The sequence below is a fragment of the Phoca vitulina genome, unplaced genomic scaffold (assembly GCF_004348235.1).
Source record: "Phoca vitulina isolate PV1807 unplaced genomic scaffold, GSC_HSeal_1.0 scaffold51, whole genome shotgun sequence".
Taxonomy (NCBI): domain Eukaryota; kingdom Metazoa; phylum Chordata; class Mammalia; order Carnivora; family Phocidae; genus Phoca; species Phoca vitulina.
This window is the reverse complement of record NW_022589754.1, coordinates 11,175,894-11,201,729: the sequence shown is the minus strand read 5'-3', so window position 1 is coordinate 11,201,729 and position 25,836 is coordinate 11,175,894. Positions and strand designations below refer to the sequence as shown.

The window sequence follows — 25,836 nt, the reverse complement described above, 5'->3', positions numbered from 1 at the left end:
TGATCACTTCATGCATTTTATTGATAGTCTATATTTTAAATCTGCAGTATGACATCTTACATAGGGAAAAAGCTTCTTCCTAAAAGATAACTATTAATAATCAAACCAGCTTTAATATGACTGACCTTTCAAGGTCTTGTTTTGCATTAAACAAGTTAATTTTTAGCAGGTATAAAGCACTGTACAAAAAAAAAAAAAAAAAAAAGGAAACTGGGTACATTCTCAAAATTTAATACAGGGCTTCCCAACCAGGAGTCTTCTGGATAGATATTGGAGAAGGGTGTTATGTTCAGATTTAAATTGAAAGAAAATGAGAAACCAGATAAAGCAAGCCGACCAAATTCACTTCACTTTGTGCTCCTTTCTGCTTTTTTGAAAGTCTCTCCCAGAGGTCAGGAAGCCCTGGTATAACAATCACTTTAGTCTTTACAGAACATACATTTATGTGCTTCATGTTCAAAGACATAAAGGCAGCTTTTGTTACTATCCCCCCTCCAAATCCCTTCAGGTTCTTTTGGCTTCAGAAAGCTTCCTAAGATTGCTGCCCAGTTCTTTACATATGAATCCAAGTAAACATCTATACCAAAGCAGCTCTTCCTGGGAGAAGATAAAACAGGCACAGATACATAACCAGGCCAACTGCGTACCTATTCAACTTGATACCTGATCACATGGCCCTATATCTTTAAAAGCAGCACCAGGGACAAATGGAGCTAACAAGAGGTAAAATCCAAACATCGGACAGTTAAAACACATACAAATCAATCAGTTAAAAGAACGTTAGCAGAGGGGCACTAAATAGAGTTAAGGCTGGGCAGCTGGTTCAACCATACCTTGGTAGTGGAATAAATCTGCAAGATGAGGAACTGAGAGGAACCCTGAAATAACGAGGCACAGTGGTATGGTGGGGTTCACTTCCATTGCATGTATTTAAGGTTATCATTCAATCCAGGTGACTATAAAGCAGCTTGTGGGTCTTTAGTAAACAAATCCTAATCAAAACCAAGTATCTCACTGTAATTGTATTTGAGAGTGTTGGAGAGTGTTCATTTCCTTCAAAATCGAATGAAAACACCTACAGAGACATGAAAATAATCCTAAAAACTGATACAAACTGTTATCCCTTGAGAGTTCCAACACTTCAATAACAGCTCTATTCTGTGCTGTATTTTAAATACAAAGTGGAGTTATTAAATCATGTGAGATCACTCACCTGTTGGGAATATTATAGTATTTTAGAAATGCTCCAGTTAAGAACTCAATTTCAAAATGTTAAAACTTCTAAAGGGCAAGTACTTAACTCATAGTTGTTTCTTAGTTGCTTACTAAAAATCCAATTTCAAAATAAGTGAAATATTCGTTCCTCGGACCTTGTACTTTTAACTTTCCAAATGAAGCATATTTTTTTTTGTTGATTTACATTTTCAAATGTTTTTCAAAAGCATACAATTTACTAGTTAACTCCATGAATTACAACACTGTTATTGAATAGTAAACATACTGAAGAATTATACTATACTTAAGGGAAAAAAAAAAAGCCTGACACTTTCACATGTGCCTTATCAATCTCTTGCATCACTAAGGTACAGAATACTTTAGAAAGTAGCAATCAGCACAGTCTCATAAGAAGAATAAAAGTGCCCTGCAAACATGGCTTCTATGTACTTAATATTGATAATACATTTGACAGGGAAGCCAGTAAGGTAAAACTTGAAAAACTCAAGGCAGATCACTAATATTTTGTGTTCACAAAAGAACAAAGGAGAATAAAAAGGGGTGGAGGGGAATATCCTCCGTTTTTAAAAGAAAAGTATCAACAACCACCACAAGGTGCCACTGTATTCTAGCAAGGGGTAAAAATGGCCTTTTAAGAGGCATTCTACAATATTCACCTCCCTATCACATGGGTATTTTGGGAACTGACTGAAAGTCATGACTGATGCTTGACCCAGTTCAAGTCACGGACATTTGGGAAGCAGGTGGTTAAACAAAAAAAAGCATATTAAGTGAAAACCCTTCATAAATACAGTCTGAGACACTGACACCAGGAGAGAACACTTGGCACAGAAAGGACATGTTTTCCCAAGGAGGGGGAAATTACTTGAGGTAACACTTATAGCTAAGCAGTTTCCTAATCTTAAAGTTTGGATAAACTCAACGATCATGTTTTTATAGAGATTAGATGTGCATATGTGTGTGCATGTGCACACACACCACACATATAAAATCCTGGTACTAAACTTTGGTACCTGTACAATTGATAATTTCCTATACTTCCAACACTAATGTGAACACTTCTCTCAACCCCCACCTCCATTAACCATTACCACCACTGAGGTATAACTAATGTGTTCTTTTTAGAGCAAATATTCCAAATTAACAACATGGCTCATCTTCTAGTGTTGCTATAGATAAAGTCTGCACACTTTAAACCTAACTTGCTCAATTTTGTTTAGTATTAATAAATCTCAACCTTGTCAGCTGCTTGGAGTTAAACAACGTAACACCTCAAATGCTTCATACCAGTAAGTGAATTTTTAAAAATATCTGAAATACTCAAGGAAACTCAGTTTTTAGTATTTTTCCCTATGCTTCGAACAATGTAATTTCCCAACATTGTTTTTTCTTGTTCCTATTACTGCATGAAGTTCAAACTAGGTCTTCAAGACAGAACCTTTCTGTAATAAAGAAAAAAGTGCAAAGATACAAAATGAAATGTAAAGTCTTTTGCAAGAAAATGCTCCCTCAAGAGAATAGGTGTTTCGGATGCTGGTGGGAAAAAAAAGACTCTTGCTCTCCATTGTACATCTGACACCTACGAATGACTTTGTCTTCAATGTCCACAACACTAATAAGTATAGTCATGGACTTTGTAAAAAAAAAAAAAAAAAAAAATTAAGTAGCAAATTCCACTAAAATATTTGTATCCATTCTACACAATCCAATGGAAATGAGTGCTATTGAAAAAGGTGTCCACATGCACATGTCCAATATGTGCATTCTACTGAAGGCTAAAAACTTAAAATTCTATTTCCAGTGTTTATGAATAGCTTCAATATCTACATTCATAACCAGCATTCGGCATGAGTTACCTCTTACTTTAATACTTCACAAATGAGTAATACATCTTGGGAGGTTAGGGAGGTACCTGTTGTCAATAACTTTGTTTTATGCTTAGAATGTGCTGCAGTCGTTTTTAAACTATTTAAAATGAACACCCTTATAATGGGACGTTTTATACCAAGAGGAAAATGGGTTTTAAGCCAATCAGGACTACCCTGCAGATCTGAAAATCGTAGATTACACCCTTAGGAAAGGAGAGAAGGAGGCTCACAAATATAAAGGAATCCTGACTTTTACATGGACAATTTTTTTTTAAAAAGATAAAATGTATTACATAAGCGCCATAAACAGTGAAATCTGCTTATATTAAAAAAAATAAGTGAAGCTTTGTTTGGACATTATTTCCTTGCAAGAGCAGTACATATCCTTAGTAAACAACTACCATATTTACAAGTTAATTTCCTTGATACTTAGGTAGGAGTGAAAGCCAGAGGAAAATATGAAAGGATGAGCTTTGAAATAACCTTTACAGCTAAGTTGATAACAGTTAAGGTAGCCAGATAATTTCTGAAGCAGACCTGTTTATTTTGTAGAGTATCTGACTATGCATGGGTAGTTTTCACTTTAAAGACCAAGGATGTGTTCAATTCCTCTTTGGGCACACTATCTTCTCCCAGATAAACAAACAAGTCCTCCACAGTCAGACTAATCCTAACCCCAACTGGCCTCAGAAGAGAAATTCGGCAAGAGTACTGGGGTTCTTCACAAACCTAATCTCATTACTAAGGAAACAACACAAAATGCGTGTCCCATAGATTGTGAGTCAGCAGCCTCATCTTCAAATATGGGCAGCACCATTAAAATTTGAATCTCAAATGACCCAACACAATTCACTTTCAACAAAGGATAAACATCCCTTAGTTCCTCAATTGGCCTTTAAATGCGCGATGTTAGGTCTGTGTTAGATGGTAATGAAATATTAACAAGTGTGCACTGGTACCTTAAATGACAAATCTAGAAAATAACGCAAATTTGAGACTTTCCTATTAGTACACACATCTGTACCAACTTCAATTCTTATGCTAAAAGTGGTTTATAGTCTCTTTCCTCCACCTTCTTTTTTTCCTTTTCTGAGGAGCAGACTTGTGAAAACATCGATGTAACTTGCGCTACGTGGTAGTGGTTTGTCTGTTTTTAACCAAAACTCTACCAAATTTGTTAATCTACTTCATCAGCTCAAGCAGAATACTGTGTCAAGGACCTCACCACATGAAACCAGTTCCCGTCTGTATGATTACTGTCTTCATAAAAATTTGAAATTCTTCAGAGCAGTTTTCTTTACTCCTCCCGTCTTTCGTTTCCTGCCTAAATCCAAGTTAAAGTACCAAGTTTCCATTGGTATCTTCAATGCAGTTCAATTCTGCACTCTGTCCTTTCCTTTGCATGTCACAGTAGCTGTTCACATACATTAAATACTAGATATGTTCTGCTCTTGACATCTACACACTTACAAAAGCAGCTTTGTACTTTGTTTGGTGTGTTTTTTTTACTATGTTGGCTCACAAAAAGCAGTTTTTTTCATTTCTAAGCATGGTACTTTACAATTTTTAATGCATTAATACAACAGTGCATTGGAAAAGTACTGAGCCTCTACAAAATAGCTTTACATTTTTAAACAAATGAATGTGATTTTTTTCACTTACACAAGCATAGGCTTTTTTAATATTTCCACAAGATAAATATCTCAATTAAACTATAAGCTCACTCTACAGTGTGCCACAGTGATGGGCTTAGGAGACAGTTATACACTTAGAAGATCCTAACCTTAGTGTTATTTACACTGACGTCCAATATCACCTCATCTGAAAGGTGAACAAATGATATTCAGCATGTAGCTGAATTTGTGCCAACTAAGAACTGGGAATGGTAGAGCTTTAAGCAATCACTTATGAAACATGTACTGTAACTTAGTCTAAACTGGGAATTTCCTTTGCCCTTCTCTCCTATGGCGTGGGAAACGTTAAAGATCAACGTGAAACGGATAAAGAGCCATTGCTAAGGCAAATCTTTTAAGATAACAAAGGAGAAACTGATAAGCGTATATGACAAATCATCAGTAATATCAATTACTGGCACTGAAATCAGATTTTTATGTCCTAAAACATTGCTTTTTAAATATTTCCTTTTATTCTGGAACAGAAATTGGAAAAAGGACAATGATTCACTCAGAAAGCAATGACTCAATTCAGGTTGCTACTTTACATTTAAGCACCACTCAAAAAGTGGGCATAAAGCAAGTGATTCCTGTTTGCCCATCACTATACCAGCTACATAGCTGAGAGTTCAGAACTTAATTACACAACGCTTTCTCTGTTACCAGAAGCTAAGACTGCTCTGCGACAAATAGGACAAGTAGAATTCTCAGATAGCCAGCGATCGATGCAGTGGACATGGTACTCATGGGAACAAGGTAGTTTACGAAGTTTGTTGCCTTCTGTATATTCTGTAATGCAAACACTACAGGTTTTTAATGCATCGTTTTCACCAAAACTTCTCATGGCCAAGTTGTCAATCTGTTCTTTGGTGAGTCCTCTAGGTTGGTCATCATCATCCTCATTTAAGAGGAAAAACTGAGCCAGACTAAGGAAGGGCAAAGAGCCACTTTCATCAAAGGTTACCGGGGCCCTGTGTCGACCCTCTCGTCTGGCACCTGATGAGCCTGATGATGAGCTTCCTTCATTACTGCCTTCAAACACCTCTGAGCTAGTTTCTGAACTTTCACCACTGGAACTGGAACTAGGACTGGAACTGGAACTAGAACTGGAACTCGAACTGGAACTCGAACTGGAACTCGAACTGGAACCAGAACTGCTACCACCACCAGAACCCCCTCTTCCATTCCGTGACTCTGCCCTTTCCACATTTCGACTCGAGACTGAGCCACTAGGCTCGGAATCACTATCACTGTACATGAAGTAGCTTAACTCACCAAAACCTGTCATTATCTGCCTTAACATGGTCTGAATTGCAACAGATGTAGTCTCACTTAAACCAGTATTTAAGATTCTACGAATCGGAATTCTGATGGTACTGACATAGGTTCTCACACCTGCCCGTTCGGAACGTGAAAATGTACGCCTAAAACCTCCTCGTTCACTTTCATAAGTGACAGTATTGTTTGGCGTCTGAGACCTCGACCGAGTTCTGCTAGCTATGCTATCTCTCTGCCGGTATTCTCCAGGACGAACTCTTCTTACTTGAAGATCAAGGACTATGGTCGGAGGTCTCTGTCCTGATCCTGTAGATTCACCACTGCTGGTTGTGTCTGAAGAACCTGCTCCTTGTGAGGCATTTCTTGTTCCAGAAGCTGCAAAAAGACCTCTACTCAGCAAATCGGGTCCACTTATTTGCTGTCTCAATGTCACATGGTGCCGGGTTCTAGAACTTCCCTCGGTCTCATTTACTAAAGGATGCTCGAAAGTCTGAGATGAGATACTATGATGAGATCTTCGTGGAATTTCACTCATCGGATGCAGAGGTGACCTACTTCTTTCAGCTCTCGCTCGGGTTCTCCGATGGTCTGGGCTCCTGCTTCTTGCCCTTCTCTGACCTCTGGTAGGTGCGACTTCTCCCGTTAATGCTTCAGTTGAATTTCGTTCTGATCTGGATGGCCTTGCAGATGTTGATTCAGATCGTGGATTTTCCACTTGCCTTTGGCTGTTGTTGTCTGTATTTTCTCCACCAGAACGTCTTGCAGATGGCTCATTTTCATTCTCTGGATTTTGGCTCCCATTATTACGGTTAACATTGATCTCTAAACTGAATCTGAAATCACCACTGTTTGGATTAGTCCGGCTCACTGCTCTCCAAGATTGGTTTCCTCTTTGCCCACTTCTTGTTGTATTTCCAGTTTGTCTGACAGAGTTAAGCCAGTCTATTATAGAGTCACCATTAGACACATCATCTGAAGAGTCTCCACCTGTTTTTAAAAAAGGGAGGGGAGAGGGAGAAAAAGGAACTACTAAAATTAGGACAATCATGTAATAGTGCTCTGAAACTGTGTTAGAAAAAAAGAACAAAGATTCTGAACAGATTTCACATTTACAGATTTTTGTGAACTATACTGCATAGATTTGCAAGTAAAGGCAGGAATGTTTCAATTCCATTTTGAAAGAGCAAGTTAATCCCAGGGAAATTGAGAGGAAGTTTTTTTTAAAGGGAATCTGGAGGAAGTCTATTTTCAGAACTGCATCATATACAGAGCCTAGGATACCACTGGGGACTGTCAGAAGACATTTTTTCAGGCCTCTGTCAAAACATTCATCAAACAAGGTAAATGCCAGTTAGGGTAGAGGGCTAGTATTTTTGTTCAAATCGCATTTTTGTCACATTTTCATTAGTCTACAACATTTCCTCTAGGATCTTGACTTAAGTGCCTTTGATAATACCGGACTTTTAAAATACAAGACTGTGGTAGCCATTGCAAAAATATAAACAGGGTTTACTGATTCAGAAGTATTTCAATACTTCTTCATATTACCAAGATTTTAAATTAACATGAAATTAGGAGTCCAGACCAAAAATGAATAGTCTGAACCTAGCATGGTACATATAACGGCATGCTCAAGAACCAAACTGTTATTATATAGCCTCTTATGTTAGACAGTCAAATTCCCTACAATCCTACTTAAAATTAAAAGCAGGGTTTCTCAACAGTGGCACTATTTCCATTTTGAGCCAGATAATTCTTTGTTGTGGGGGCTGTGCTGTTATGAATTTCAGGATGTTAGGATGTTTGGCAGCATCCCTGGCCTCCACCCACTAGATACTAGTAGCAAACCCCCAGCTGTGACAACAACCAAAAATGTCTCCAGACATTGCCGATGTCCCATGGGCGGGGGTGGGGTGGGGATATAACCCATTGAGGGCCACCAGGTTAGAGAACACAGCCTTTCTTTCTGCTGGTGGAGAATGCACAGGTTTATAAGGAAGAAATAATTCAGCAGGTGGGAGGAAATTTCAACGGAGGTGCAAACTCAAGGAAAAAAAAAAACAGCACATTTAAATAGGCCATTTCTCACTATGTCTCAATTAATACAAACCCAAAGGTGAAGCAGAAAAACAACATGTTGACATTCTCACCAAATACCAAGAAAATGCCAGTTCTCTTTCTGTTAACAGTTCCTTAGCACTGTTTCTGGATAATCTCTGGCTGACCTTTCCTGGACTTCCTTATCTATTTCATCCTCTACCCACCCCCCAAAGCAAAATATACCTCTGTTTTCATCTGAATTTTGTGGTGGTGGGCCCTCTTTAATTTGTTGTAGTCTTCTCAGCAACTCTTCCTCAGTACTTTCACCTGAAAATAGTTTAGAAATATGTGCCAAATTACAAATAAAAACGGAGATGAAAACCAAAGAGTAGGAACCTGGGTAAAATTCACTTCTTTGGGGGCATGACATTACAACTGATGCAAGTTTCTTTCCAGTGTACTAAATGCTTTTGCATACGATTTCTCATTCTTTCGAACTGTAACTCTGCGAGGTAGATATTATCTGCATTTTAAAACAAGGAAACTGAGACTAAGTGAGAGACTGCTGTATTAATAACTGGCAGGGCCAGAATACCAACTGGGGAGTTCTGATTCAAGTCTGGTACTGCTGGCTCAAAATGCACTCCCTCTTCGAAGAGTCATGCTAACTAACACCTTACCTTTTAAAATTTAAATAACGCAAAGGTTAGAATTAAATAGAAATGAGGAGGACCAGAGATAATGAATTTTAATTAGGATCAAATGGGACATAAATGGGCAAAAGAGAATAACCAAGCACAAAGTTCTGAACTGACAATTTTACCCAAGGACAGCTTTGGAGGACTACAACTGGAACATAATCTAGGAATCAAAGATGACAAAAAAAAAAAAAAAAGTCCGTCCTAGGGACTAACGTTCTCTCATTAGCTCTTCCACACTTAGATTTATCTCTAGTAAATTAAATAAAGCTAACTAAAAACAAAAATTTATTCAGTTCCACTTTTTCAATTCAGCTCGCTCTAAATTCATAATATAAATCATAACTAGAAGATGTGATATAGGATAATTCCAAATAGGAGTGAACAGAACCAGGCAATTAAGTACAGCAATAAATGTCATTCTGTACCCCTTGTATTAAAATGACACTTCATGACAGCTGAAGAAACAGATTTTTAAAACAAGTTTAAAAAAAAAAAAGACCAGCAATTTACATATATAAATCTTTACACATCGCATACCTGGGGTGCCTAGCAAATTGTTATCCCTCATAAGTCTATAATCTTCTTCACTCAGGTTATTTACAAATTGATAGAAAGCTTCTTCCCGATCCAATCGGTCCATCTGACTTCTGCGCTGTGCTGCAGACTGATCACCACTTCCTTTATCGTTAGAATCTGAGCTTTCCATCTTGATGAACAAGTGGAAAATTATCTACAAGGAGAAATGAGATCAATCTTGAAAACCAAAGTTAGCATGTGTTCTGTAGAACAGTTTTAATTATGTGAAAATCCAGAATGCAGGTCAAGAAGTGAATTTTAAGACCTCATGTGAATAAAATTTCATAAAAGAAAACTCCTGAAAAGGCCCTGTTATATCAGGAAAAAAGTAGGTCAGGAATTAGCAAACTATGGCCGATGGGCCAAAATCAGCCCTGGTGCCTCTTTTTTTCCTTGAGAGCGAAGAATGATTTTTACACTTTTTAAAGATTGTGTTTACAAAAGGGAGATGATATTCTGTGATGTATGAAAAGTACGTGAAATTCAAATTTCAGTGTTCACCAACTTTTACAGGAATACAGTCGTAGACCTTCACTTACATATTGCCTGTGGCTGGGCCAAGTAGACGTGAGAGACCGAATGGGGCCCGCTCGCTGCTTTGCACTGGGGACGATCTAGGCCTTATGAATCGCAGTAATGTAACCTGACCGCGTGTCAAGTGCCATGCAGATCACCATACCGTGACATTTTAAGAAATGACCAGTGTGTTCTCATGTCAAATGAAGTCAAAGTGCACTCTGAATGTCACCCTCAAAGGCAGAGTAGGGTATGGATTATTTTGTTGTGAGATGGAAAAGACTGAGACTTACTATGCAACGGCACAACTTAACCGTGCTAAAAGAAAATACACGTTCATACTATCAGACCAAGCATTCATCACCATGTTCCCAATTCACAGATAAAACTAAAGTCTGAAAAACTGGAAAATTTAAAACAAAGTATCTCATCACCAAATATTTTCTCACAAGAATAAAAAACAAGGCTTCAACCACAGTAAGTTTCCAGGTGGCTTATTTGTTGGCTAAGCAAGAAAAGCTGTATTATTGATGGTGAGTTAATTAAACTGTGCTTGATTGCAGAAGCTCAAGAAATGGGTCCAGAGAAAGTTGTTTAAGATTATTAGCTTTTTGGTGAGAAGAGCTGCTCAAAAATTCGAGGATATTGGGATATGTCATAATCAATTGAAAAAAGAGACAGCAAATGATTTTGAGTGGTTTTTCTTGGGCCTTGATGAGTCGACAAATGTAACTGATTATTATCCAGTTGTTTATTCATGGAGTCAAGTGTTGATTACTCAAGAAGTTTGAAGTAAATACAGAGGTAGCCTCTATGAATAGTCTGCATGGAGCAACTACAGGTGATATTTCAAAAAAGGTGAGAAAACACTAAGCACAGTTTGAAGTGGAATCTGCTAAGATGTGCTACAACTGAAATGGTGCTACATATATGTGTAGAGCAGCAAAAGACAAGTTGGACAAATTTCTGAAGCCTCTGAAAATGTAAAGTGTCTAAAGTCTATGGGTAATTCCTTATATTATTCATCAGCAGGTAGTCTGTAGAAACTATTTGAATCTATCATATTGCTGAACCAGTAGTGTTAATGGTGAACATTATTGTGGACTTAACCATCACCAGTTCTCTGAATTTTTGTCAGAAAAAGAAGCTGAATATCCTAACTTGCCCTACTATTTGTTAACAGCACCTACACGCAAAACTTACACTACAGGAAAATCATTTCAGCAACAACTAACACTGGAATCACAGTGTCAGGCAAGCTGCTTCACGCACTTCTTACGCTACCAAAGAAACGAGAGCTCCGTTCCCATGCAAATTTGTAGCAGATTTATTTTCTAAGGACAAATCACAGTTCCAGAAGCATTTTTTGGACCTCACTGCAAGTAAAGAAAATTTCCTTATTTCAAAATCCATTCAACTGTCCATCTAAGGAGCTTCCACCTAACCTTCAATTCAAAGTGGTAACTCTGCTGTGTAATGATATGCTAAAAGGTAAATATCAAATGAATTCTATAAATGCCTTCTCCAAGGGATAAATATGCTTCATTAATTTATGCTTGTGGATTGATTAGACAGCAATATAGGCATACCATGTTTTGTTGCGTTTCGCAGATACTGTTTTTTTTTTTAGATTTTATTTACCCATTTGACAGAGAGAGACATAGCGAGAGAGGGAACACAAGCAGGGGGAGTGGGAGAGGGAGAAGCAGGCTCCCCGCTGAGCAGGGAGCCCGATGCGAGGCTCGATCCCAGGACCCTGGGACCATGACCTGAGTCGAAGGCAGACGCCTAACGACTGAGCCACCCAGGCACCCCAGATACTGTGTTTTTTAATGAATTGAAAGGTCTGTGACAACCCTGTGTGGAGCAAGTCTGCTGGTGCTATTTTTCTAGCAGCATTAGCTCACTTCCTATCTCTGCCTCACATTTTGGTAATTCTTGCAATATTTGAAACTTTTCATCGTTATTGTATTTGTTAAGGTGATCTGTGATCAGGGATCTTTGATGTTGGAATTGTTTTGGGGTGCTGTGCACCACACCCATACAGGCCGGCAAACTTAACGGATAAATGTGTGTGTTTTGACTGCTCCACTGACCACCTGTTCCCCCCTCCCCCTTTTCTTGGGCTTCCCTATCCCCTGAGACACAATCTTGAAATTAGGCCAATTAATAAACCTACAATGGCCTCTAAGTGTACAAATGAAAGGAAAAGTCACACATCTCTCTCACTTTAAATCAAAAGCTAGAAATGATTAAGCTTAGTGAGGAAGCCATGTCAGAAGCCATGTCAAAAGCCACGGTAAACCAAAAGCTAGGCCTCTTGGGCCAAACAGCCCAACTGCGGATGCAAAGGAAAAGTTCTTGAAGGAAATTAAAATTAAAATTCACTCCAGTGAATACATGAATGATAAGAAAGTTCAGCAGCCTTATTGCTGATATGGAGACAGTTTTAGTCGTCTGGATATAACATCAAGCCAGCTCCACCATTCCCGTAAGCCAAAGCCTAATGCAGAGCAACGCTGTTTAACTCTCTTCAATTCTATGAAGGCTGAGAGAGGTAAGGAGGCTGCACAAGAAAAGTTTGAAGGCTGCTTCATGAGGTTTAAGGAAAGAAGTCATCTCCGTAACACAAAAGTGCAAGGTGAAGCAGCAAGTGCTGATGCTGAAGCTGCAGCCAATGTTGTGCCAAGAATCTCTACCAGCAAAGATTACAACTCGCTGAAAGCTCAGACGATGGTTAGCACTTTTTACAATAAGGCATTTTTAAATTAAGCTATGTGTTGTTTCTTAGGCATAATGCTATTGCACACTTAACAGACTACAGTACAGTGTCAACGTAACTTTTATATGCACTGGGAAACCAAAAAACTCATCTGACTTGTTTTGTTGCAGTATTTGCTTTATTACGTTAGTCTCGAATTAAACCTGCAATATCTCCAAGTTTTCTGGTACCTGTATGTGTGAAAAGACATTATCAAAAATGAAATATGGAAAATCTCATCTCAAGTCAGTAACACTAGAGGAACATCTGCAAATAACTTTGATGAGGAATATCTTTAGCCCGATTAAGCAAAATGTCATCCCTCCAAAAGAGAATGCCATTCTTCTCGTTATTCGACCTATATTACAAAAACACCAATCCATTATTATTATAACATTTTGAGTTTTATCAAGAAAAACTTTGTAGAAATTTGGGCTTCTCTTTATATCTAAATAACTACGTAATATGCTCAATTTTGCTTTCTGATCAGCAAAAGAACAAATTACTACCTGGCTTTTCTATTACTCTCAATTAACCACTCCAATGATCAACAACAGTAGTAAGCAATCTAAAACAAGACTCCAAACAAAAACTTTCAGCCTCTAGTTCTTTTCCTTCCAACCCCAAGTTGCCCTTAAGTTCACACTGAAAAAATAAAAGTTAAGTCCATGAAAATATGAAAATCTGATTTGTGGAAGAAGTAATCTATATTGGTATACTAAGATTTAATCCCACACAAAACACATAAAGTATCTGGATGTTCATAATTCAATTCTAAAGGGAAAAATAAAAACAAACCCTCTTTCAGATAATGAAAAAAACAAAACAAAACAAAGAAGCTTCTCTACCTGTCTGGTTTTTTATAACTTGAAACTTTAAGAAGATTGGAAATCAACAGCTTAAAGTTATATAGGCCAGGCAATGAAAAAAAAAAACAACAACAGAAGGAAGCCAAATTTTTCCATATGTAGCTAAGGAATACAATTTGGTATTGGGAACAGTAAGCAGCTAACTTAAAACGATACAGAAAAGCTCAAAGGAAAAAGATACTTCAGCCATAATTCTTCAAACCAAATAAAACCACCAGTAACATTCACTAATGTTCTTAAGTACTTAATATTTTGAAAGTTAACAACATGAAAGTTAGGACAAAGTCCACTTGTGAAGGATCAGTAAATAGTTCTAAAAATAATTTATAATTTTTTTAGAGAGAGAGAGAGCATCTGTGGGGGGGGGGGAGAGGGAGAGAAAGAATCTTAAGCAGGCTGATGCATGGCTCAGTCTCACTACCCTGAGATCACGACCTGAGCCAAAATCAAGAGTCAGACACTTAACCAACTGAGCCACCCAGGTGCCCCCAAAATAATTTATAAAAAAGTACACCTCCATAGGGTTGAAAGGCTTTCAAAACATAAATCTTCAAAGAAGACAAAAATGTCTGGTAAGTTCTGACATTTGAAGGACATGAACCAAAGATAATAGAAAACACACACACCAAGTACTGTTCTAAGAACGGCACAAAGTCTTAAGAACAGTGTCAGGGAGGTTAAAGCCCATGTGGAACAGAAACTTGCAAAAATATGGGAGATTTTAAAAATGGCTTTGAAAAACATAATAATAATAAAGGAAAAGAAAGAAGAAAAAAGAAAAACAATCTGAAACAAGAAAGGGGTCTTGTGTTGAGTGGGTGGGGAAACAGGTATATGAACAGAAAAAGAAAAGTAGAGGCACTGAACTTCTGTTTTGTTTCTATTTTATTCAACGAGGAGAATCACCTCCCAACCGGAAACGGTGGAAAAACAAACTTCTCAAAGAGAGAATCAAGACCCCAAACTGCAAAACTTCTAATGATAATCTTTGAGAAATCACAGACAACAGGAGAGATGCTAAAAAGACTAGTTTTTAGAAATGACCGAATCTTCAAATAAAGTGAAGTCTATAAACTGTAGCACAGCAAAATCTGACAATAAACCTGGGGGGGGGGATTCTGCAATAGACTATCAGATATATTGCAAACATGTAGAAGTAAATGTGTTCACCAGAAATGGGGTTCACTGCCAAATTAACCTCATTTGCTTGACCTAGGGATGGTTCTCAACCTTGGCTTGCACATTAGAATCACCTGGAAAACTTTCTCTGGGGTTGGCCAGACAGCAGTATTTTTAAAAAATTCCACAGGTATTTCTATTGTGCAGTTAGGGTTGAGAACCTCTTCGATAGGGGCATGTGAGGAAAACACTGCTGACCAGTCTGGCTTGATTTCTGTAGAGTGTGAGGAGATTTTACATCCTTAGCATCACAGAGAAATGGAGGTTAGATCAGTGCTTCTCTAACTTCAGCATACAAACGAATCAACTGGAAATCTTGTTAAAATGCAGATTCTGATTCAGAAGATTTGGGATGGGGCCTGAGAACCTGCATTTAAAATAAGCCTCCAAGGGCTGCTGATCCTAGAATCACAGTCTGAGTAGCAAAGAGCTTGAAGACAATACAGTTTAACAGATTCACAGCTGTCAAATACCACCCTCAAAGGTTATAGAGCAATGTTAACCTGCAAACAGTCCTGTCTTTAGCATTTAAAAAAGAGCCATGTTAAAAACATGCTACCCAAATCTAAGCAATTCAAAGCTGGGAGTTAGTAATGAAGATGTATGCATATGACAAATAATACTCTGAATTCTCAGTGGATTGTGAGGATGAGCTGAAATCAACAAAAACGATGGTAAATGTGCTTTCCTGAACACTTTATGAAGAACTATCAAGCTAAAATAACCCACATTAAGAGTACAGAGTAGGGGGAAAACCTACTCATGTGACAAAAGCAGTTCACATGAAGACCTGAAGGTTTTTAATTAACAAAAGCTCAATAAAGAGCCCGTTTGACCTGGCTAAGGAACCTAACTAGAGTCCCATATTGCTTTCACAAACCACAGTGCTCAAATAAAAGTAACAGACCCACTGCAACCTGTTGTTCAGCTCTAGAGTGACCAAGATGATAAGCCAGGGAACACCATAAAGGAAACGCTGAATTACCTTGTTATGTCTAGCCTGAAGACAAGACTAAAACTGGGCATGATTACCAATGTCAAATATTTAGAGTTATAGCATGAAAGAAAGCAGAACCACAGAATCAAACTAGGGCCACTAGTTGAAGAACTATGGAAGCAGGTAATTCTCTTAATCCAATGGTCTAACGATTAAATTGTCCAAAAGTGGAGATGCCACCAGCCTCCTGAAGCAAGCAAACTACCCATTCTCTGGAAATATTCAAGCACAGGCTGGATATTAAACGAAGATTCCTTATTAGGCAGGAGTTTGAACAGACTGACTTCAAAAGACCCTTTGGACTAAAATGTCATTAAGGATGGGAGTCTCTTGGTTTTCTATTCTGGGCCTAGGGTCCTATGAAGCTACATATTCCAGCACCACAATTTTGTTGTAACACTTTGACAAGACCAATCCACTTAAGTTGTTCCATCCCTGCCCTCCAACACACCTTGTACTTTACTACCTTCACACTTCTACCAACCCTGTTCCCTCAGCCCTTTCTCAGTCTCTCCCCATTTCACTCACCCTTTAAGGTTCCATGAAATCTTACCTCCTAAGAAGCTATTACTAGCTCAGCTAGCAATTTTTTCATCTCTTCACACAGTGTTTATGCCACTAAGAGTGGCACATTGTGCCTATGTGGTCTTTTATATTTTTGAAATAATATGAATCTTATTTACCCAACATAACCAAAGTATCATTTCAACATGTTATCAATATAAAAAAAATTAGATGTTTTACATTCTTCTTTTTAAATAGTGAGTCTTTGAAATGTGGTATTTTATATTCATGGCACATCTCAAGTTGGATACTAAATTTTCAACGGTTAAAGTAAAATGTAGTCCTATCAAAACAAGGTTGTGTTTAATGAGAAAATATACACTGCTTCAGTTTTTATTTAACTTAGTTAAAATTAAAGAAAATTAAAAGTTCAGTTCCACAGTTACACCAGTGACATTTCAAGTGTCAGGTAGCCACATGTGCTTAGTGGCTACCCCACTGGACACTGCAATTTGAAAAAAATTGTAAGGTAGAGAAATCGCACATATGGGAAGAATTTCAAGGTGTTCCCAATATACTGTTTACACTCTATAAACCCACGACTTCTACATCCTCTTTATGTTTTCCAAAACTAAAATAATGTTGAATACTCTACAAATACACATGGAATAGATGATTCTTTCCTATGCTCACCAGTCTTCAAGATTCATTCTTGACCTTTTAGAATTTCTATCATTTCCTACATGCTACGTAGAGCTAAAACACTATACCTCTATTCAAAACCCTACTGACACTGTGATTTTAGGGACTGTTGGATCCTAAATAGCTCTTGCCCGGTGAGCTGAGGGGTTAGTGGATTCCATGCAAGAAGAATTTTTATCCTCGTTTAATTTTATCTTTAAATTCAATGTTTTAACAATGAGACACACTCACAAAGCAACACAGGATTGTCCAAATCACTATTACTTCCACAATCACATCCTGCTATCCTTGCCCCCTCTCATACATGTACCAGAGAAAATCAAGGAAAATAATTTCCCCACGTGACACCCCTGCAACACACTTTTTTTATTTCAAAACTGCAACCAGACCAGCAAGGCTTCATTAAACAGAACACACAATATTTTTGCTAAGGTATAGGTTTCCATTAAAAAAGCAGTTTGTTGGGACGCCTGGGTGGCTCAGTCAGTTAAGCGTCTGCCTTCGGCTCAGGTCACGATCCCAGGATCCTGGGATCGAGCCCTACATTGGGCTCCCTGCTTCACGGGAAGCCTGCTTCTCCCTCTGCCTCTGCCTGCCTGCCGCTCCCCCTGCTCGCTCGCTCTGTCAAATAAATAAAATCTTTTTTTTTTAAAGCAGTTTGGTTTTTTTTGTAGTTGATTAGGGGACAGGGAGAAAAAAATCTGATTTGCTCCCCTACATTTGCCTCCTTTCTGCCTTACTCTGCATTTCCCCTAGGCTGGGAATGGGGGTCAAAAGATTTCAGCACTGACAAGATACCTTTACCCTTTGAGGACATTTACGGGTTGAGTTATGGCTGTAACACCTGCAGAGTTCCCCTAGACTAGAAGTAATTACCTTTTGGGGGAGAAAAAAAGGAAATCCTGAATGTAAGCAATGCCCTCAAACACCTTGTAAAATAATCTTACACAGACAACCCCCCAACCTCTCGACCCCCACCCATGAAGTTGGTCTTATTTTAAGCAGTCCCTTTACTACCTAAGTGGCACAAAATGAAAAATACAGTAAATTTAAATCACAAGTTCTGCCCCTGGTAGATGTAATATCACCACTGGTGAGTGAAAAATGAACATTTTAATGGCTAAAGCATGCCAAAGATGCCAGGACACCATAATTCAAATGATCAAATGGAGCTCTCTCCATTTTGGTGTCAAATTTTAATAAAGAATTATGTTACCAAAATGGGTCTCTAGAGTCTACTCTATGGTGGACACTACAATACACTTCCAGTTTACCTAGTAAAAGGAAAGAAGGATCCTCCCACACTCCTGGGCTCCTTCTATCATCATAAAAAAGAGAATCTTCAATCTACTCAGTTATCTTACTCTCAGGTATAATACTCATGTGCATAAGTCAGAAATTTTGGATTAAGTATATGATTAGCATCAGCCACTTTAAACTTAAATATTTCTATGAAAAGCTTACCAATAAAACAATCTAAGAGAATACATAATTGTTAAATCACTTAAGTCTCTCCCTAGTTATAAACAATACCCACCACCATGTATTTACACAGCCCTTCCACTTATATTTCATTTAATCCTCACAACAATCCCGGGAAGTAGAGGAGTATCACCTCTATTTTGCACCTAAAGAAGTATAGAAAGAGAAAGTGATTTACCAAAGGCCATGTGGCTAGTAAGTGGAAAGAGCCAGTAATTAAATCCAGGTCTCCTAATTCTAAATCTAATCAACTTTTCACAAATGAACAACTGTCTCCCAATAATATCCCAGAACTATAGACTTTAAAACACATTCCTTCAATCCCAACAGGCATGTCTAAAGTATTCAACCTCACTATAAGCTTTTTATACCATGTCCACTCTGGGTATGAAAACTTCCAAAACAACAAAACCCCTTTTATAAGCCGTATGAACCAAGCAGGACTTATTTTTAAATAAGTCAAGTTTTAGTATTTTTGTTTTAAAAACAAAAAATAGCGTATTTTATTAACCTTCTTTCAGAGTACTGTGTGCCAATATATCCAAATCCATTCCTGGAAACGAGCAGCCGAATTAGAAATTTTGCCCAGTCATTTCAGAAACTACTCGTTTGGTCAATGAATGTGTGACTGTGTCAGGTAAATTCACCTCCGGGAGGACAAGCCAGCAAGAAAACCAAACCTGAGGTTTATTCTGTAATCAGGGAATTTAAAACAGATTTTATTCACCTTGAAAATTTGAAAGCACTGTTGGTGATCTCCATTTCTTCTCTAGTCATTATCATATATTTGTATAAGTTATGCAACTTACTATGTTTCTGACCACTGTTAAAAGTATTTCATTAATTCTCCTCAGCCATATACTCCAAACTTTAAAAAATATAATTTTGTTATATTAGGGTGAAAAGTCACTTAAAACATATCATTCAGGGGACACCTGGGTGGCTCAGCCGGTTAAGCGGCTGCCTTCAGCTCAGGTTACGATCTCAGGGTCCTGGGATCAAGACCCGCATCCGGCTCCTCGCTCAGCGGGAAGCCTGCTTCTCCCTCTGCCTGCTGCTTCCCGGGCTTGTGCTCTCTTCCTCTCTGACAAATAAATAAATAAAATCTTAAAAAAAAACCATATTGTTCAGTACAAATGGGTCTGGAGACCTGGTGCTAAGTACACACATATTGTATTCAATAGACATACCGCATCACAGTACCCAATGAAGGAGACTTATGGCACCAAAATATACTGTTAAACAAAAGACTTTACAAAACTAAATTCTGAAATTCAAATGTCTGTGTGAATATCAATTTAAAAATAAGCCACATCTATTAAGTCTAGAATAAATAATCTGTTAATAACAAAAGGTAGAGTGAGAGGAAGGAATCAAGGTAACCTAATTATCAACTAACTACCAAAGTATCTTGAGCATTTTCATCTTTTGTGTTCATATAAGCTCCAAACTCAATAGTGTTCTAAAGCAGAACATGCCACTTAAAAAAATCACAGTATCAAGATAAAAATGTGTCATACTGAAAAAGAACAAGCATCATTCCGTTTGCAACAGAGCTTCATGAAGAACCTCAGAGAATAAATGAAAACTAATGACATGTGATCCTTGTCAATAAAGAAAATAGTTCAGTAATACCACTGCCAAAATGAAAAATATCTCATGCAGTTTTTAGAAAAGTCAAACACAAAGAACCACTGAATTTGAGGTCAGGGTATAAAGTACCATTATGTATGTAGTCACCAGAAGTGTTGAGAATTCTTCATACATAAAATGTTTAATTAAAATTTTATAGCATTTATAACAGACAAATAAAAGATGATTAACAACCAAATAGCTTTTTTTAATCCTATCAGTAAAAGGGATGGAATTTAGTTCTGTGAAAAGGAAAAAATAGGAGATACTGGGTTCTAGTCTTGGCTGTAACATTAACCAGCTATGTGGTCAATTCACTTAACCTCTTGTGCCTCAGGATCTTCATCAATATTAAGGGCACTGGATTAAAACCATCCATAAGGTACCCCCCAGTTCTATGAATCTGTGACTATGAATAAAATATAACCCAGGTCACATTACGGTAATAAAAATAAAACTAAAGAAACAACATGAATAACTAGGATGCAAGCTTAAAAAGCTGTGCTTTTCTCACTACCATTTCATTTACGCACTTCTACCTCCCTTTTTTGACTATCTTACCTTTTTCAAAACAAATATAAAGCATCCCTCTCTAAAAAACAGGACAGGGTTGATGTTTCACTGCCTTTATCTACTGCATGATACCTGTCACCATCCACACAATTTGTTGATTATTTCCAATACTGGCCTGTCAGAGGATGTTACCAAGACTTCTACCACTGTTGATATTATCACAGCAATACAAAATTATAAAATATTATTGCATGGCAGTGTTACTTTAGCCTCATTTATATTCTTCTATCATTACCACTTGAAAAGGACAGCAGAAAAAAAAGGATTCAGAAACGTCCCTCAAGTGTCTAATCTCTTGGCAGGAAGTCTACTGACTTGCAGCTCACAAACAGTTCTATCACAATCCTCTAAAAAACAGTTAAATAGAAAGACTATTAATAAGAACGTCAACAAATCAGAGGACAGAGATCAAACCAAATGCTGCCAGTTCACAGGAACAAGGTAGTTAAAAAAGGAAACCATTATGATGACATTTCTATTCACTCAAGTACTTTTAGACAGTAAATTTAATCTTCGATTACCCATTTCATGTTTTTATTATTGAGCTGTTCTAATTTAGTATTAGAATTTGGTCTTATCCACACAAACTCAATTGTGCCTTCTCATTATTCCCAAGAAGTCAAAAAATGACTCAAAAACCCAGAATGTTCATGTGTTTATAAAAAAAGTTATTAATGTAAAATCTCTGATTACCAGCAATTTTGGTGTTAATCGATAAGGCACTATCTTAATTTAAGAACATGAGCTTTCCATCAAAAATTAACTTCTTAATAAGTGAAGCAAAGTTTTGAAATTAAAATCCCTTGACCAAAAAAGAAAATATTATCTACACAAATGACTTATGTTATTTGAGGAAAACAATTTTGTGTTACAGAACCAAACATGCTGACAACTGTGCTTCCTGAACCAGTGTTCCTACACAGAAATGATGACAAAAGTGACCATATGTCCCCTGTTTGTCCAGAAGAGTAGCAATCTACACCTGTTATCCCACAGTAATTATTAATACGGCCCTCTTTCACTCTCAAAAGCGTTCCTGCTTGGATAAATTAATATGGTCACCTTAGATGTAACTGACACTAACAGGAACTTTGGTCAATAAAAAAAATGAAAATTGTAATGAAGAGTTAACTTCTTTTCCTCTACAGTTAAGTGGAGAGTAAGAGGAAAGAGACCATTTTTCATTCTAAAGAAAGTTTAACACATTGAACACAAATATCTCCCCCCCCATAAAGTATCATGTTCATCACCATGCAAAAGTTGTAATAGCCCAATCTGTAGTCGTGAAAGTACTGCACAAAGTCCACAAATCTACATACACACCACAAACTGTCTATAGATATTTGTCTCACATGTATGTAGGTACTATTATGACTAATGAAATTATAAGTCTTGGTTCAGAAAATCTACAACAAAAAGATCAACTATATACTTCAGAAACAAAACCACAAGTTCATAAACATATTCCTGAATTATTTAAAACTGCCAAGATTTTCATATTAAAGAACATATCAATTGATGACAGGAAAAATGAACTGTTTGATTATCTGGGAAATTTCCATATTCAAGGGTGGGAAAAAAATAATGAAGGAAAAAATAGACACGGAAGTAATACTGCTTTCTTACACTGGTTATCAAAATGTCAAGGGATTATGTAAACTGATACTTTTTGAAATCGATGGGCCATAAGGTTTTGGAAATCTTTGTGTTACACAGAGATGATAAGGAAGTAGACTTACAAAAGAAAAACATGTCCGAGGCAGTGGCCCAAAATTCTAGCACCTCGTTGGTCTGGATTTGAGAGAGGACTTTTCACTTTCTAATTTGTTACCCACTCTATGGTAAATCAAGACACAAGAGGCTGGTGAGTGATTTGCTCTATTTTGCAATCTACTAGGGCTATGTATAAAGTAATATACACATTATAATTCCATAGATACAGATGTCCCATTTGACCTACTGTATTATTTAAGTCCTTACAAGATGTTCACTAACCTGAAAGAATATATCCAACCAACCTAACATTTTTAGGTATCACTTCACTAAGCTATTTCTTAAAACCATTTCTGATTTTAAATTAGGTGTATCAAATTATATCACAAGCAGTAATAGCTGAAACAGAAGCCATGCCATAAAAAAGGGAAGAGAGTAATTACTAAAAAAGTCTCACTTGCATCATAAACCAGACTCTATTTAAGTGGGAACAAAAGTTTTTGATATGACATAACCTATAGATTTTTTTTTTACTACAACCTTTATTTTCTTTCCATCTGCAATCTAATTAGAGAGCAATTAAGTCTAGAGGCATAAAAGTTTAGTGACTTCAGCATCAGAGAGACCTGGGCTAAAATGGGGGCTCTACCACTTATTAGCTATTTAATTGAGGACAAATTGCTTAACCTCTTTTGAGTCTCAGTTAACTCTGTAAAATAGTTAATATCCTCATGAGGCTTTGCTGTGAGGATTACAAAGTCATGCAAGTGAAGCACAGGACAAAGCACATTAAGCATTCAATACAAGTTAGTTATGAATTTAGCCTAACTAACTCCATCCCAGTCTGCCTGGGGCAGTCCAGGTTTGCACCTGTTGTCCAGGCATAATTATTAATAATGTCTCTTTTGCTCTTAAAAGCATCCTGGCTAAGACAATAAATTAGGTGGTTACCTTAACAATGATGATGATGAAAGGAGTTAATATCAGAGTATTACGTATCAATTATGACTTTTTGGATCTTGAAGGAAAAAAAATGACCACCACACAAAATAATGTAGGATTATATTCCTGTAAGATATTCTACTGATATTTCATTCAGTTATGCAATGAACATTTAAATGCTATTTATTTAGACCCATCCCACCGCAACAATGATTTAAGGCAGCAAATTTCCATTTTGTTCTTTCTGTCCTATACGGGTGCTGGTAAACTTCAGACATTATTTTAAAAGAGGAAAACTCACAAATAAAACACTAGTGGAGTTCCAGCTATTCAGACACACTACCCTTTGAATTTCCAATAAAAAATACCCATTCTCATCATGAAGAATGCCCAACACCAACAAACATATATCAAATAAGCCCATCCAATTACAGGGCCTGCAAACAGAATCAATATTTTTAAACATGCATTCTACACAAAAATCATCAGGAGACGCAACAAAAAATAAATTACCTGACTGTTATGACATAGTATTGTAATACAATAAACTGGATTTTAGTTTTCTTCACTCTCTGCTCTAGAAAAAAAAAGAATCCATTATTCTTCCTCTTTCATAAGATATACATTTTCTATGAAATAGACACATCCTAAAAAAAACATCCTATATATTTTAAGTTACACACCCCATAACCCAACCTAATTTAATATTACTATTAGGATATTTGGGGAGATGGAGGTCAGAGGAAACCATGAATCTTGTGTTAGATATAAGATTTCCTTTAAAGGCTGAAAGCCAATCTACCTTTTAATATAAGCTTGCTTAAAATAGGCCTTTCCTTAACAGACCAGTAATATCTTCAGATTCTGATAGTCACTTTCAAGGACTTATTTGGCACATTATAGTAGCGTATGGCAGGAACTAAAGTATGAACGATCATCAGGACGTTTAGGCTAAAGAATGAAACATTTTTCAGTTTAACAGTCTCCTAAAATCATAGTTTAAAAAAGTATTTGGATTGGTCTTCCTGGGTACTTCATTTTTATAATCTAGAAACTGATTTTTGGGGGGCGATAATTGTGCCTGCCTGGTCTCAAGTCATCCAGGATGGACATAATGTACCTGATAGGATGATATGAGTAATTTTGTCTTTAATCACGAAGAATCAAATAAATGATTCTAGTAGTAGAAACGACTAGTAGTACGTTTATTTCTTCCTCCCTTCAATCATCCAAAGCGACTGCGGTTAATTCTGATTCAGGAAATGCGGGCTCTTCATTTGCACCAAAAAATTATTGTGGGACCTTGCAAATGGTGGATGACAACCTGATATAAACGCTTCCTCTTGCCCCCAAAAGAAAAGAATGACCTAAATAACAAGATTGCTAGGCCTCAGATTCCCGGACTAACCTGTGGAATTAAGTATGGGGAAACTGTCTAGGGAAGGAACGTGGCTGTCTCCTCCATCTTGAAATTAATCAGCATAAGGGAAAAAGGGACTGAGTATTCAGGAAGCAGAAGCCCAACCGGTTAATACTAGTTACTAAAGCTATGGCGTACGTGGCAGGTACCGCCCGCAGAAGCCGAGACCCTTAGGCTTTTCTTTTTGAGGGGGGAGGGGTTGGGTTGTTGGCGGATTGAACCGAAATTAAGTTGAAAATCATTTGGCCCAATTCCCACCCTTACCCAGGGAAAAACAACAAACACGCAACGGCTTTTCCCTGCCTTTTCGGGGGATCCCTGCAGTGATAGCTGGCAAAGGATATGCCAGGGTTATTCGAGTAAGGGAGTAAACCACAGTTGCCCCAGATCCTCAGGGAAGATGTCATCGTGGCCCCAGGGGCGCCTAATTGATAGTGCCCAGCAGAAGGGCTCAAAATGGGGTTTTGCAAATCCTGGGAAATCTAAAGGCCCAAGAGTTCCCAGCATCTGACTTAGAGCAGCCTGATTTTTTTCCCCTTTTCCCAAACCCAAGCCCGCCATATCAAAGGGGGGTGGGGAGGCGAGGGAAGCCTCCAGAGAACCAAAGAGAAAAACCTGAGACGATCAAAGATTCTCACGCCTGAGGCCAACACTCAAAAATCGCCTCCCCCAAATTCTTAAGGCTGTGGAGGGCCCCGGCTTTAGCTCGCACCGCCACGGAGAGGAAGTACTACCCACCTCCTTCCCCTTCTTCAAGAGACTGTGACTATACACCCAACTAAAATGGCAGCGGCGACTACGCCACGGAGCCCCCCGCAGCAATCAGCGCCTGGGGTCCGGAGGCGGTGCTGAGCGTCCGCCACGACGCGACACTCAGGCCATTTTGAGAGAACGCGGCAGCCGCGGCTCCGCTGTCTTCCCCTCGCTCTCCATCCATTTCTCAAGAGGATTTCCCAAGGTTTCACTTACTCGGTTTTAGTGTCGGGTCCGACTCTGTCGGTTCGGCCGCCGCCGCCGCCGCCGCCGAGGCTCCTGCGCGCCTCCCCTGCCGCTGCTCTCAAGCCCGCCTCCGATGAGTCGCTGGTTGAGACCCGCCTCTAGCCCAGCGCCTGCTCGGAGACGTTGCTCAGGCAGCCATTATCTTCCCCATTGTTACCAAGCAGCGACAGGAAAC

The 25,836-nt window shown here is 38.0% G+C and overlaps 1 protein-coding gene across 4 annotated transcripts; it reads right to left on the bottom strand.

The window, feature by feature from the left end:
• On the bottom strand, positions 1–25,836 carry RLIM (ring finger protein, LIM domain interacting). Of its 4 annotated transcripts, XM_032387837.1 has the most exons (5): positions 25,632–25,836; positions 23,756–23,819; positions 9,334–9,526; positions 8,339–8,422; positions 1–7,042 (listed from the first exon to the last, which is right to left on the bottom strand). In XM_032387837.1, the coding sequence occupies exons 3-5, from the start codon at positions 9,500–9,502 to the stop codon at positions 5,418–5,420; spliced, it is 1,878 nt and encodes a 625-aa protein (XP_032243728.1). In that variant the 5' UTR covers positions 9,503–9,526; positions 23,756–23,819; positions 25,632–25,836; the 3' UTR covers positions 1–5,417. The 4 variants fall into 4 exon arrangements, with proteins under 4 accessions (XP_032243728.1, XP_032243727.1, XP_032243730.1 ...); XM_032387836.1 differs by lacking the exon at positions 23,756–23,819; XM_032387839.1 differs by lacking the exons at positions 23,756–23,819; positions 25,632–25,836 and adding an exon at positions 25,401–25,418.